General features: G+C 41.6%; 2 protein-coding genes and 1 pseudogene across 2 annotated transcripts in view; 2 read left to right on the forward strand and 1 right to left on the reverse strand.

The window, feature by feature from the left end:
- LOC120064758 (synaptotagmin-6-like) overlaps positions 1-1,216 on the forward strand; it is a 76,289-nt gene extending 75,073 nt beyond the window's left edge. Inside the window, exon 9 of the mRNA XM_039015369.1 lies at positions 1,053-1,216. Within this exon, the coding sequence (XP_038871297.1) occupies positions 1,053-1,124 (72 nt within the window). The 3' untranslated portion in view covers positions 1,125-1,216. The remainder of the gene's footprint in view (positions 1-1,052) is intronic.
- Positions 1,217-5,852: 4,636 nt separating this feature from the next.
- On the reverse strand, positions 5,853-8,185 carry LOC120064759 (annotated as a pseudogene).
- A 3,512-nt stretch (positions 8,186-11,697) lies between these two features.
- Positions 11,698-12,819, forward strand: LOC120064760 (probable G-protein coupled receptor 25). The gene has a single exon (XM_039015370.1). The coding sequence runs from the start codon at positions 11,698-11,700 to the stop codon at positions 12,817-12,819; it is 1,122 nt and encodes a 373-aa protein (XP_038871298.1).
- The last annotated feature ends 3,198 nt before the right edge of the window (positions 12,820-16,017 follow it).

Here is a 16,017-nt window from a genome sequence, read left to right on the forward strand (position 1 = left end):
CGAACGCCGCCCGAACAAGGAGAGGGACCGACTTCGGCGGAAGTCATGACACCACCAATCAGGTCTTTATGGTAGAGTGGCCAGACGGAAGCCACTCCTCAGTAAAAGTCTCACGACAGCCCGCTTGGAGTTTGCCAAAAGGCACCTGAAACACTCTCAGACCATGAGAAACAAAATTCTCTGGTCTGATAAAACCAAGATTGAACTCTTTGGCCTGAATGCCAACCGTCACATCGGGAGGAAACCTGGCACCATCCCTACAGTGAAGCATGGTGGTGGCAACATCATGCTGTGGGGATGTTTTTCAGCGGCAGGGACTGGGAGACTAGTCACGATTGAGGGAAAGATGAATGGAGAAAAGTACAAAGATTCTTGATGAAAACCTTCTCCAGAGCACCCAAACCTCCGACTGGAGCGACGGTTCACCTTCCAACAGGACAATAACCCTAAGCACACAGCCAAGACAACTCAGAAGTGGCTTCGGGACAAGTCTCTGAATTTCCTTGAGTGGTCCAGCCAGAGTCCAGACTTGAACCATATTGAACATCTCTGGAGAGACCTGAAAATAGCTGTGCAGCAACGCTCCCTATCCAACCTGACAGCTTGAGGGGATCTGCAGAGAAGAATGGGATAAACTCCCCAAATACAGGTGTGCCAAGCTTGTAGTGTCATACCCAAGAAGACTCAAGGCTGTAATTGCTGCCAAAGGTGCTTCAACGAAGTACTGAGTAAAGGGTCTGAATACTTATATGAATTTAATATTTCCATTTTTTATTTTTAATACATAATTGCAAAAATGTCTAAGTGTTTTTGCTTTGTCATTATGGGGTATTGTGTGTAGATTGATGGGGGGGGGGGACTATTTAATCCATTTTAGAATAAGGCTGTAAAGTAACAAAATGTGGAAAATGTCAAGGGTTCTGAATACCTTCCCAATGCACTGTATATATATCCATCTATGTTTAGGATTTCTGATGGTAGATAAACTCCTAACAGTGACAGCAATTTCCATGTTGGTGCACTAATCTTACCATGTGAAATGTCTCCTACAGTGGAAAACCCGCACTGCAAGCTTTGACAGCCAAGGCTCCTGTCCCTCTCCAAGACTTCTGTCTAGTCCATGAGGGAGGAGCCAGAATGTATTCTACACTACTCTACGAAGCCTGCCCTGCAGCAAGGCCTGAAATATTGGAGTGTCCCAGACCCTGTGCCTCAAAATAAGTGCAGTAAGTTATTCTATAACAGTCGGTTTACACTGGACATTATCTCCCCAGCACACAGACACAGAAATACAGACAAACACACACACACATTTCTCTTGTTCCCTCTTGGACAGCCACTTTGTCATGGAATGTATAGTGTGTACTGGGTCTGGTGGGATCAGTATTATTGCAACAATATTTTTGCAGTTGAGCTCAGCCTGGTGTGTTTATACATCTGAGGTTAACATCTATGTGTATCTGTCTGAAGTGTGGTCAGGGCGTTATGGCAGTCTTGTGAACATACAGTACAACATCATATTAAATAGGTAAAATGTTATAGTTGCTGCTGTTGAGTGCAGGATGTTCTTGAAGTACCCTACGACCCTCTTACAGCAAGTCCAAAACAATCAACAGGGTATTATGAAGTGAACCATTTTATACACATTTGTATTGTTACTTAAATAATTGTTGGTTTACTACAGTGGATGTTCCAGGATGATAAGTGTTTCATCCCTCTACTTTATTTTTATTTGTTTTATGTACACAACATACACCATACCTGGCCATCATATATTTTTGACATCTTAAGTGTAGCTGCATTACGTGCTAAATACGTAGCTAGCATCATTACAAATAATGTGGTTTGGTTTGTGGCGGTACTGTTAAAATTACACTGTAGGTATGGACTTAATGTACAACAGTATATGTATATAATGCCCTTTGATACTGACATCAATAATAGCACTGTATTTAGAATCACATATTTCTTATATTATCCACATGATTATCCCCCTGAACTTACTTTTCTGTTTCAATTTCACAGTGACTACAACTTCACTGCTCTGTTTTCCTATTACCTGTGAAATGTTTGCCAATAGTCTCCTGTTCAGGCAATGTCATGTACTTTGTTGAGGGACTTGGCTTGATCCTTGACTCATTTGCATCATCAGCCTTGTGATAAGAGTTTAAAATAAGGACTCCTGTTTTTTCCAAGCAATTTAGAGTAACTTTCCACTTTTGTATTGAACATTTGTATTTGTAACAACTGTTTCCAGGCATCCCTTGTATTTTAAAGAAATTACAATAAAGTTGTTGATTCTGGTTCTAACATTCCAAATTGAGTGCAGATATACAGTGGGGAGAACAAGTATTTAATACACTGCCGATTTTGCAGGTTTTCCTACTTACAAAGCATGTAAAGGTCTGTAGTTTTTATCACAGGTACACTTCAACTGTACACAAAAATCCAGAAAATCACATTGTATGATTTTTAAGTAATTAATTTGCATTTTATTGCATGACATAAGTATTTGATCACCTACCAACCAGTAAGAATTCCGGCTCTCACAGACCTGTTAGTTTTTCTTTAAGAAGCCCTCCTGTTCTCCACTCATTACCTGTATTAACTGCACCTGTTTGAACTCGTTACCTGTATAAAAGACACCTGTCCACACACTCAATCAAACAGACTCCAACCTCTCCACAATGGCCAAGACCAGAGAGCTGTGTAAGGACATCAGGGATAAAATTGTAGACCTGCACAAGGCTGGGATGGGCTACATGACAATAGGCAAGCAGCTTGGTGAGAAGGCAACAACTGTTGGCGCAATTATTAGACAATGGAAGAAGTTCAAGATGACGGTCAATCACCCTCGGTCTGGGGCTCCATGCAAGATCTCACCTCGTGGGGCATCAATGATCATGAGGAAGGTGAGGGATCAGCCCAGAACTACACGGCAGGACCTGGTCAATGACCTGAAGTGAGCTGGGACCACAGTCTCAAAGAAAACCATTAGTAACACACTACGCCGTCATGGATTAAAATCCTGCAGCGCACGCAAGGTCCCCCTGCTCAAGCCAGCGCATGTCCAGGCCCGTCTGAAGTTTGCCAATGACCAGATGGATGATCCAGAGGAGGAATGGGAGGTCATGTGGTCTGATGAGACAAAAATAGAGCTTTTTGGTCTAAACTCCACTCGCCGTGTTTGGAGGAAGAAGAAGGATGAGTAATATCCCAAGAACACCATCCCAACCGTGAAGCAATGAGGTGGAAACATCATTCTTTGGGGATGCTTTTCTGCAAAGGGGACAGGACGACTGCACCGTATTGAGGGGAGGATGGATGGGGCCATGTGTCGCAAGATCTTGGCCAACAACCTCCTTCCCTCAGTAAGAGCATTGAAGATGGATCGTGGCTGGGTCTTCCAGCATGACAACGACCCGAAACACACAGCCAGGGCAATTAAGGAGTGGCTCCGTAAGAAGCATCTCAAGGTCCTGGAGTGGCCTAGCCAGTCTTCAGACCTGAACCCAATAGAAAATCTTTGGAGGGAGCTGAAAGTCCGTATTGCCAAGCGACAGCCCCGAAACCTGAAGGATCTGGAGAAGGTCTGTATGGAGGAGGGGGCCAAAATCCCTGCTGCAGTGTGTGCAAACCTGGTCAAGAACTACAGGAAACGTATCTCTGTAATTGCAAACAAAGGTTTCTGTACCAAATATTAAGTTCTGCTTTTCTGATGTATCAAATACTTATGTCATGCAATAAAATGCAAATTAATTACTTAAAAATCATACGATGTGATTTGCTGGATTTTTGTTTTAGATTCCGTCTCTCACAGTTGAAGTGTACCTATGATAAAAATGACAGACCTCTACATGCTTTGTAAGTAGGAAAACCTGCAAAATCGGCAGTGTATCAAATACTTGTTCTCCCCACTGTATATCTCACTAGGTCAGGGTATTTAAGTCTCCATATATCCACTAATTCCAATATATCCATAACATTGATGATTTCCTTAAGTGCCTGAGGGTGATAGTTTGTAGTGTGATTTCCTTTCCGGTCCATAGAGGTATTTAAGACCGTATTAAAATCTCCCACTATAATAATAGAGTCTAGTGTTGCTTGTAGAGTTGATAAATTCTTATATATATTTTCAAAGAAGCTTGGATCATCATTATTCGGACCGTATAGGTTAATAAGCCATATCTGTTTATTGTCCAATAACATATTTAAAATAATCCATCTACCTTGAGGATCTGTTTGGACAATTTGCACATTTGGATCAAAATTATTGTTAATTAAAACCATCACCCCTTTTGAATTTCCTTGCCCATATTTCGCCCCCCCCCCCCCAGTTCTTTTTCCACAAAACTTCATCTAAAAGTGTTGAATGGGTTTTGTCGTGGACAATCGGTTCAAATATAACGCTGACAAGAACTTGTGAAATCAAACATGCTTTTAATACAATTGTATAGCAAGCTGGAATGTCCCGCGGAACACACAATTTCCCAGAGCCCTAGCTCTTCTATTTATACACACATAGTATTATGTCCATCCCTTATGCAAATGAAGTTTCTCTTAAGTCATTCACCACCATTATCTTTTAGTTCAAGCTTCCTACTTGTTCACGCCCAATAACGCCCATATCTGCTTTCAATTAGTTTATAATGGTGACCGGACCCTCTATCTTAGTGTGTCAGCAGATTCTGTGTCTCTTCCTGTCATTAATGTGTCAATGTACTCTTTGTTCTGTTCTCCCCTATCCTTAGTGTGTCCAATTGCCCTAGGCGCCTATGTGTCTCCCTGTCTTCTTGTGGTCTGTTTTTAATGTTCAGCTGTCCTATACGTCTATGTGTTATATTTGTGTCTCATTTACTCCTACAGTTTCCTGTAAACAATAGATATTATAATCCTTCTCTTTTAGCCAGGTAAATGATGATCGTCTTTTCTTATTATCTGCTAAGCCATTACAATTGTAACTGGCTATACTTATTTCACCACTTACCATAATGAGACACAACTTTCAATTATTTTTATCAAAATATATAAAATAAAATATTTAGATTCCGTCTCTCACAGTTGAAGTGCACCTATGATAAAAATTACAGACCTCTTCATGCTTTGTAAGTAGGAAAACCTGCAAAATCGGCAGTGTATCAAATACTTGTTCTCCCCACTGTATGTTCCTCTTTTTCTGTAATATGGAAGAAAAATAACTTACACACTTTCATCCAAGTATGTTTTTATTCAACATCAAGGCATAGCCAGTGAAGTTAAAATGTTGTTTTCGAAAGTGCTAAACAGAAAACAAAAATATTATACAACTGTACTGTTTTTACTTCAGATTCTCCGTCCACACGCTCCTAGATCTTTATTATCATATAAATATTTAATAACAAGCAATATCTAAAGTAAATGGATGGTTTTGTCACTGAACTGTTTTTCTGTTAGTAAGACAGGAAGGACTATGACAATGATCTGATTACATTTAGGACTGTTCAAAATCATAACTGCAGATGTAGGATCTTAATTTGAGCCAGTTTGCTACAGCATAAAAATTATTCTGCAGCAACGGGACATGTGGATTATAATAAATTGACAAATTTGTAGGGGTTGATAAATGTGTTCGGGCAAATCAAGTTTAAAGTGGAAATTGGAAGCCTTTCTAACCTCAGATACACTACAAGATTGCATTTCCTGTAGTGCAGGCAAATTCCTGCAACAGCATGATCAAATGCAGACACGGCATCTGTAGTTGAACAAACCTGAATATGACAGTGAAAATGTTTTATTTTCATCTACACAGACATTTCTGGGCTTTTACTCAGTACCGATGATAGAAATCTCAACACTAGGTGGTGCTGCTGAGCTCATACATCCAGTTTCTTCTTCATGGCCAGCTTGTAAAGGATCTGGTAGCCCTCCCAGGCGTAGATCTGCAGCTCCAGTAGATTGTACTTGGGAAAGTACACTAGCGGTGCGTCGTCGTTGGTCACCATATTACTGACATCAAATACACACTGGACACGCGAGGGTCTGGGCTCCGCACTGTTGTAGACCATGTACACCGTGCCTCAGATGAAGGCTCCCTCGGACACGGCGTGTCCCACATCTGTTCAATGTCGAGCGTGTTGTCATCCATTTTGTCCAGAGAGATGTGCCTCTCAGTCTCCTTGGTGGCATACACTTAGATGGCCCAGAGGCCCTCCTCGTCTGCCTCCAGGCCAATGACCGTCTCCAGGCTTAGGCCATATACGGGGACGTGGTCCTGGACAGGGAAGACAGCGTTGTCCGCCACAGGTCGTACTTGATCAGCCGCAGCTCCTTGCTCTCCTTCAGGTAGTACGCGTGGTTGTTGTAAACGGTGTGGCCGCTACCTCGCCAAGGGGATGGCAGCTTCATGGTCTTGGCCATAGATGTGCCCAAGGAGACAGTGAAGTCCCTGATGGAGCCAAACTCATAGAGGGTGTCCTCATCTGTGCCGTTGAAGACGTAGACCTTGCCTGAGCTGCTGCCCACGTCTTTGGGCCTCCAACTCACTTAAAAATCTTCATGGATTTGATGCTGGATATCATGTCCCTGCAGTCTGGGAGAGGAGAAGAGAGGTACATGACCCTTCCTGGTCCCACTTTAAATTTAGTTGGACTAATATGTTTTTTACATGGTAGTTAACATTACACAGCGGGTTCAGTGTAATTACAATGTAGACATTGTTACAGTCCAACTGTGATATCTGTTATACCAATATCATGAGACAAACTACAACATACCATATTAATAACTCAAACAAAAGTGATACTAAGGGACTAAGTAAAGTTCAAGGGATAGTTACATTAAAAAAAATGTTTTAGCTTATTTTCACTCCTTTCACATGATCTGAAGTATGTTCAGATGTTCAACCTGATTGTGTCAGAAGAACCTACCCACTTAGTCGGCAACAGCACTCATCTGATTTCATTACTGGCTAAATTAAAAAACTATTTAATTACAAGTGTGTGGCAATGTTTATTAAGATCACAGGCTATTAAATCTAATTAGTCACTGCCTACTCATTTTTGCTCTAGTGCAACTGAAACCAGATATTACAATTAAATTGGTGCATAATTTAGAGAATGATATTTGAATCAGCATCCCATCTTCAGTCAGTCCTTCATCTATGTGCTTCATCAGCATGCTCTCATACAGGAACTCAGTAACTGTCCTCCCACTTCCTGTACTTCAACAACCAAGTGTAAATAGTTTCCTGAATACCTGCTCTAGATTTATAATTATGCCTGCCAAGAAAACCAGATGGTGTTCTATATGTTATCAACCCTAACCTTAATGTTTTAGAGCAGAACAAGAAGTGTTAAGCACAACATTGAATGAAAGCCACTTAAATTATTTAATAAGGGCCTCTGAGAGTAGAATCCTGATATGAGGGTAGATTGATTTTCTAATTTAGTTACATGACAGTACAGCAGCTGAGACACTTGGCCTGCATACACGTTTATAGACATCTCATACCTGTGGCCCACTATATCTCCACTCATCATGTAGAAGAAGACTTGTTAAGGAAACAAGGCCTCGCATTACCGCTACTGCTGAGTTTACTTCATATATTTGTCCTTTCAGTAGGCCTATGCCAGGCAAATTCAAATATGGACCTCGAAGCTAGTTCCACTGCTGATTTTTATCAATTAATTCTTCCCCTCTAGGGATTTAGACCTGGGAAGCCAGGTGGGTGCAATTAATTACCAGGCTTGCTATGATCCTCTTAGTAAGTAATCATGTGTCTTTGTCCCCTCAGTATGTCTGCCACATCTCACCTGTGGCCTTGTCGCACTTGGCCTTGCTCTTCTCCTTCACCACGGTCACCTGTTGCTCCACCAGCTTGTCGTCAAGGTCCACGCAGGGCTGCGCCCCGTTCTGTGTCTCCAGGTAGTCCATCTCGAGCTCCACGCGCGTCCCCACACGGTTCAGGTCTGTCCTCAGTGTCTCCTTGTCCAGGGTCTCAATCCGGGCAACCATCTGCTGCTTGAACTCCTGCAGCTCTGTGGCATAGCAATTGGTCTGCTCGTACCACACCGAGATATGGTCCTGGTGGGAGAGGTGAGGTGAGAAGAAGACAGTTAGAGCAAGTAGTCCTGGAGGCATATGGGTGCTGTCCCTATTTCACAGGATTAATTAACACCCTGTTCTCTGGGGCCACTGCCACAGTCATCACCAATGGTATGGCTTCTAAAGAACCAATGGTATGGCTTCAGGCTCCACAGGGGGACGAGGCAGGGATGTTTCTCTCCCTTGCTGTTCATTCTGGGCCTGGAACCTTTGGCCATCGCATTAAAGGAGAACAGAGACATTAAAGATGGAATCTGCAGTTTGGGGAAACAGTGCCACTGTCTACCCCACAGCCGGTGTTTTGCTTTGTTGACAAAGCTAGGAGGGTGTGCAGAAAAGTCAGGATTATAGTTGTATTCAAGAGCCGCTGGTGTGGCTAGGAACTAGGAAAAGACAGCTACCAACACCACAGAGAGGGAAGACCAGTGGATATAACACACTGTGTGACAGCGTTGAAGTGATATGCAGCAATGTTTTTCAATTAAAAAATATTCCAAGTCCACAGTATACTGAATTATCACCTGATATATTATTTCAGGTGGATGTATCACATGGGATTGTGTGAAACTTACTCCTCAGCCGGACATGTCCCCACTTGCGCCAGCTAATATCTAGCTTTTCGAGTGGTGCTGGTAAGATGCTTCCAGAGGGTGGTCACATGTGCTAGCAAAGCATAGGTCCCGAGTTCGTGCCAGGTATAGGCCAAATCGGGGGAAATGGTATTTGCTAAGCAAGCAGTGTGACCTCCTTTGCACAGACAGCTGCAGGATGATTAAGGAGTCTCACTAAAACAACATTAATACTCATTGTGTATTTAGTTTTCAATTATTTTTCCATTTTCTCTCTGCATTGTTGGGAAGGGCCCATAACCATTTCATTGTTAGTCTACACATGTTGTTTACGAAGCATGTGACAAATAACCTTTTATTTTATTTGATCAACCTGAATTGGCAAGTGTTTTACCCTTTTTTTTTTTTGAATGACTCACTGGCTGGAAATGAACCGAGAGGTTTCTCTGAGTAGTTACAGTCTCTCAATAAGCAACTTGTTTGGGAGGTATTATTCATGCAGTCAGAGCACAGAGAGGGAGAAGCCAACTATTTTCCATCTGAGAAGCAAGAGGGAGAATGGGATGTGGGTACAAGATATTTGGCAGTGAAGCAGTGGAGTTGTGTTATTGCACATCAACACCTTGAAGTGAGCCAGCTGGTCAGTCTTTTGCAGAGAAATTGTCCAAATAACTCCATGTATAAGGCTTATACCACATTAGGGATGAATATAGGTTACTTTAGGTTGGGAGGCGCTTTTTCTTTTGTTATTATTCGTTTTCTATGTTTTGTAGAGACTGAAATCCATTGAAACATATGGTTGATGACTCGTATCACACTAAAATGCAATGTTTAGGCAAGTTAAAGCAAAATATTGTTTGCACAGTTGTCACTATGTATTAGAAGTTGTCACTCTTGACTAGAAGTTGTCTCTCTTGACTAGAAGTTGTCACTCTTGATTAAAACCTAGTTGTTCACTCCTGTTAGTATTTGATTTTGTTTAATGTGTTTCGAAGTAAACTCTTAAGCATTGATGGGAAGCAAATGCTGGTGCAACGCTGAGAGTGGAGGAAAACCTTTTTGCCAAATAGAAGATCCTTTCTCCCCTCATGTTTTTATTGGAACAGTAACCTTCTCTTACATAACCAACATTCAACTAGCTCAGGCTGAACCTTTTGTCATTGGTTCCCTTTCCTTTTCCTCTAACATAGTATTATATAACTATAGTATTATATACCTATAGTATTATATAACTATAGTATTATATAATTAGTTTCACTCTGTTCTACAACTGTTCATATGATGATTTACATTTCTGACAGAGACCATTGTCCATTGTTCATGTTCACACACTACTATCAGTCAAAAGGAGAAGTGGTTGGTTAAATCAAGCTGTCATTCCACGTATGGTTTTCACAGCCTTTCACATCAAGTTCTCATCAAGTTCACATTACAGTAAGTTTTATCTATAATATGACTCATCTGATGAGACGTCTGATTTATTCATGTGCACGATCATATAGGGTCTGGCAAGTCCCATTTTGATTTCCACATGTAAGCATTTTCGCATAATGTACAGCAGAGGGTGGTACGGGCGGCCCAATACATCACTGGGGCCGACCTCCCTGCCATCCAGGACCTCTATATCAGGTGATGTCAGAGGAAGGCCTGTTCACTCTGCTACCGTCCGGAAAACGGTACCGGAGCATCGGCTCTCTCACCAACAGGCTCCGAGACAGCTTCTACCCCCAAGACTGCTAAATAGCCATAAGACTGCTAAATAGTTAATTAAATGGTTACACGAACTATCTTGCACTGACTATGCACACTCACAAGACTATATACACACTCACACTACACTGACACTCTCACACACAACCCACCCCCACGCACACACACACTTTCACACTTTCACACTCATTATTTGCTGCTGCTACTCTGTTCTTAATTTTACTCTTATTATTATCTATTCTGATGCCAGGTCCTTTGACCCTGCCTTTATGTACATATCTACCTCAAATACCTCATACCCCTGCACATTGATCTGGTACTGGTACTTCCTGTATATAGCTTCATTCTTGTGAATTTTATTTTTATTTTTATTATTATTTTTAACTCTGCATCGTTGGGAAGGGCTCGTAAGAAAGCATTTCCCTGTAAAGTCCACACCGGTTGTATTCGGCGCATGTGACAAATGCAATTTGATAACAGTGTTTGCTGTTTTCACACCTTTCACACAAGAGACTATGAGTAATACGAGTGGCGCAGTGGTCTAAGGCACTGCATCTCAGTGCTAGAGGCATCACTACAGATCCTGGTTTGATTCCAGGCTGTATCACAACCGGCATTGATTGGGAGTCCCATAGGGCAGCGCATAATTGGCCCAGCGTCGTCCGGGTTTGGCCGGGGTAGGCCGTCATTATAAATAAGAATTTGTTCTTAATTGACTTGCCTAGTTTATTTTAAATAAATATATATATAAAGTTGATTTTCAATGTCATGTCTCAGTTCAATTTAATGATTGAAATTACAAATCCACTCTGTGAATGTAGGTTTTTTAATATGTACAAAATCATAATTAAAGTATGCCTACATCAATCCCTTGAATACCATAAACATCCTGTCCCTGTCAAATGCTTTTATTGTTTGATCTGCAACTATAATTCAGTCCTTGGTTGTTTTTTATTATTTTCGTTCAATGCCATTGCCCAGATTGTACATGTACTTTTTCTCTTGATATGTTTTTATGTTTCTTCTTGCTTAACTTTTTGCCTGCATGTAAGGAAGTATCTTAAGTGTTTCTATTTGAAAACTGATATGCAAATAGAGTATATTGTAAAAGATTATCATGAGAAATAGTAGTAATTTGTGTCAGAATTTTGTGCAAGAATATGCCAGATAGAAAACATACAGAGATCATGCTAGAGATCACAGAAGAAAACCTGACAGTTTGTCTGTGGTTTTTAAGAATGTGACGCAGGATAGTATGTCTAGAAGTAATGAGCTTGCCAGCCAGACACACAGAGCGCAAGCAGCTGAGACACTTCTCTCTGACCACAGAATGGAAATGTATGATAACGACAACTACTTCTACAGCGATGACAATGACACTGACCTGCTGTACAATTACAGCTACAATCCAACCAACCTTGGGGAGCACTCCAACTCCAGTCTTCCCCATTCTCACATCTACCTGCCACTGCTTTATTTCTTCATGTTTTTCACAGGCTTCCTGGGAAACCTCTTTGTGATCATGGTCATGGGCAGCAGGGGGAAGAGGGGTGGGCGTCTAGTGGATACATTTGTGGTTAATCTGGCGCTGGCGGACCTGGTGTTTGTCCTCACCCTCCCACTGTGGGCCGTCTCCTCCAGTCAGGAGGGACACTGGCCTTTTGGGAACCTCCTCTGCAAACTCAGCAGCTACATCATCTCCGTCAACCGCTTCTCCAACATCTTCTTCCTGACCTGTATGAGCGTGGACCGTTACCTGGCCGTGGTGCGCCTCATGGACTCCCGCTTCCTGCGCAGCAGCCAGTGTGTGCGTTTCACCTGCGCCGTTGTCTGGCTGCTATCCCTGGCTCTGGGTACCCCCTCCCTGGTGTACCGTAGCGTACGTACCTCCAACGGTGAACCCTTCTGTCTGGAGGACGAAGAGTCGTCCTTCTTCCAGGGTCTGAGCCTGACCACGGTTTTCCTGACCTTCACCCTGCCAGTGTTCATCATCCTCCTCTGCTACAGCTCCCTCCTGGCCCGCCTGCGCCGACACTGTGTTGCCACGGGCAACCCCCATGCGGAAGCCCGCCGCCGCCACTCTCTCAAAATGGTCTTCACCATCATCGTGGCCTTCGTGGTGTCTTGGCTTCCCTTCAACATCTTCAAGACCCTCCTAATTGGTTTCAGGCTGTCTGGGGCCGATCTGAGCAATGAGACCCAGTCTGTCCTGAGTCAGGGCCTCACTCTCTCCTGCTGCTTGGCCTTCCTCAACAGCTGCGTGAACCCGGCCATCTACCTGCTCCTGGACCACCACTTCAGACGGCAGGCGGAAAGCCTGTTTCTGAGCTGCGTGCGGAAGCGTGGGCTGCACCAGGGCTATGCCTCGTCCACCGACTTCTCCTACAACGGCACCTCAGAGAGCTGTGGCACAACAGCCTCCAGAACTCATTTCCAATCGTTCGACCAGAAAGTCTGATAGCAGGGTTCTGCACATTTTATAGCATTTCTGTAGTCCAAAGCCCTAAAGGTTGAAGTGAATAATTTTGTATTATGATTTTAGGTGTTACTGTATGTAATTCTAAAATTCAGTGAAAGCATCCACTATAATATATTTTATGTATAATAGTTATTTCATTATCATTAATAGTTTGAATTGATGTTTGCATTCATATTACTTATTTATTTTGCTTTCTTTTTTTAACTGAACAACCATATTTTGAATATGATTAATTCACCAGTAGCCTGTTAATTATGATTGTTAACATTTGTAAATTCATAGTAATATTAAATAGCAATTTGTTAACAGTAACATTAATTTGTTAGTGGTTCATTTCTGCTGTATGAAAACTATTACAATAATATTCTAAATGGTTTTCCATGTTCATATCATTAGTAAGATGACATTTTAAGCATTATAAATACAAATAATACACTTTTTTGAATAAATTGGGTGTTTATATGATTGCTAATAACTACTTTTTCCCAAACTATGTCATAGTTTACTAAGTCGTTTTGCAGTTTAACAATGGCCATTCAGCTGAAAACATTCCAAATTAGGTTAATATCAACTGTAATGCTTCGATTAGATTTGTGTGTACTTTTTACAATAAAGCAACACAGAAGAATTAAAACAAAGTTCAAATGGTTTAAGCTATATTTTAGGCATATTGAAAGAAAGCATAATAAAAAAAAAAGTAATATATAAAAATTCCTCATAAGTAGTTCCTATAACTTTATTGTATCGAAATGCTTATTTTTATAACATAACTTTACCATTCATAGCTTTTATAGGCATTACATGTTCACGCTACATAGTAACATATTGAGAAGTCAAAACACTTCTCAGTTTATTTCTTCAGTGACTAGGTAACTCATCAAAACAAACTTACCAATCAAAATAGATCCAAAAGCTCAACAATGTTTTCTCTACTTCCTCAAAATGATTGGACTTGCACTCAAATCAGTGGCAAACTGCTGTATTTGCAAGTTAGAGTGCTGGTTGCTGACCAGTGGCAACAAAATAACATCCACTTTGATTGATAAAACAGATACTCTCATAAATGATACAAAATGAAACTTCATTGAGATAAGAAGAGTTCTTCGCATGGGATTTTGTTGGCTGGTTATATGACTTGAAAGTTCAAATGTTCATTCATGCCCACATGTTTTTTCAGTTGCATTTGCACTATGAATCATCCAGTTTCAAATGATCTTGAGAAACTTGGGTTAGATGCCAGTCTGTGGGAACCTAAAGCATAACTGTACTTCAGCCGAAGTTCCCTTCAGACATGTGAAAAAACTGCATTGGATCCCAGACCTGACTTTCTGTTCCACTTAATCAGAATGATGGCAGGTTGTTGAAATGGACAATTAACTTCACAGTTTAATGCTTGCTAGTCATACCAAGTCACTGAAAACTATACTGAATAAAAATATATACGCAACATGGAACAATTTCAACAATTTTACTGAGTTACGGTTCAGATAAGGAAATCAGTGAAATAAATTCGTTAGACCCTAATCTATGGAGTTCACATGACTGGGAATACAGATACTGTAACGGCAGCCTTCCTCCTCTTCGTCTGAAGAGGAGGTGTAGCAGGGGTCGGACCAAGACGCAGCGTAGTTCGTGTTCAACATGTTTAATAAAAGACGATAACGTGAACACTACACAAATACAAAATAACAAATGTGGCAAAACCGAAACAGTCCTATCTGGTGCAGAGAACACACAGACAGAAGACAGAAGACAACCACCCACAAACCCCAACACAAAACAAGCTACCTAAATATGGTTCCCAATCAGAGACAATGACTAACACCTGCCTCTGATTGAGAACCATATCAGGCCATACATAGAAACGGACAAACTAGACACACAACATAGAATGCCCACCCAGCTCACGTCCTGACCAACACTAAAACAAAGAAAACACAAAAGAACTATGGTCAGAACGTGACAGATACGCCTCTGTTGGTCACAGATACCTTCAAAAAAAAAGGAAGGGGCGGATCAGAAAACCAGTCAGTATCTGGTGTGACCACCATTTGTCTCATGCAGCGTGACACATCTCCTTCGCATAGAGTTGATCAGGTTGTTGATTGTGGCCTGATTGTTGCCCCACTCCTCTTCAATAGCTGTGTGAAGTTGCTGGATTTTGGCAGGAACTGAAACACGCTGTCGTACACGTCGATCCAGAGCATCCCAAACATACTCAATGGGTGACATGTCTGGTGAGTATGCAGGCCATGGAAGAACTGGGACATTTTCAGCTTCCAGGATTTGTGTACAGATCCTTGAGACATGGGGCAGTGCATTATCATGCTGAAACATGAAGTGATGCAGCGGATGAATGGCACGAAAATGTGCCTCAGGATCTCGTCGCGGTATCTCTGTGCATTCAAATTGTCATCGATATAATGCAGTTGTGTTTGTTGTTCGTAGCTTATGCTTGCCCATGCCATAACCCCACCGCCACCATGGGGCACTTTGTTCACAACGTTGACATCAGCAAACTGCTCGCCCACACAACGCCATACATGTGGTCTGTGGTTGGGAGGCCGGTTGGACGTACTGCCAAATTCTCTAAAATGACGTTGGAGGCGGGTTATGGTAGAGAAACTAACATTCAATTCTCTGGCAACAGCTCTAGTGAACATTGCTGCAGTCAGCATGACAATTGCGTGCTCCCTCAAAACTTGAGACAACTGTGGCATTGTGTTGTGTGGCAAAACTTCACATTTTAGAGTGTGTGTAATGTGTAATGATCATGCTGTTTAATCAGCCTCTTGACATGCCACACCTGTCAGGTGGATGGATTATCTTGGCAAAGAAACAGGGATATAAACAAATTTGTGCCCAGAATGAGAGAAATAAGATTTTTTTTATTTCAGCTCATGAATCATTGGACAAACACTTTACATGTTGCGTTTATATTTTTGTTCAGTGTAAGTTATTGCAAAGTATCAAGTCACAGTTATTTCAAATTAGCACATACAAAATGCATGCGTCATTGGGAAGGCCCCGTAAATAAGCATTTCACTTTTAGTCAAATACAATTTGATTTGATCACTAATGAAGATGAGATGATTTTGCCTAGCAGAATCCTTATCTTTTGACCAAGAGGTCTCTCTGGCAAGGATGTGGTTCTCTTCTCAAATGGTTCCTTTAGTA

The sequence above is a fragment of the Salvelinus namaycush genome, chromosome 20 (genome assembly GCF_016432855.1).
Source record: "Salvelinus namaycush isolate Seneca chromosome 20, SaNama_1.0, whole genome shotgun sequence".
In the NCBI taxonomy this organism is placed as follows: Eukaryota; Metazoa; Chordata; class Actinopteri; order Salmoniformes; family Salmonidae; genus Salvelinus; species Salvelinus namaycush.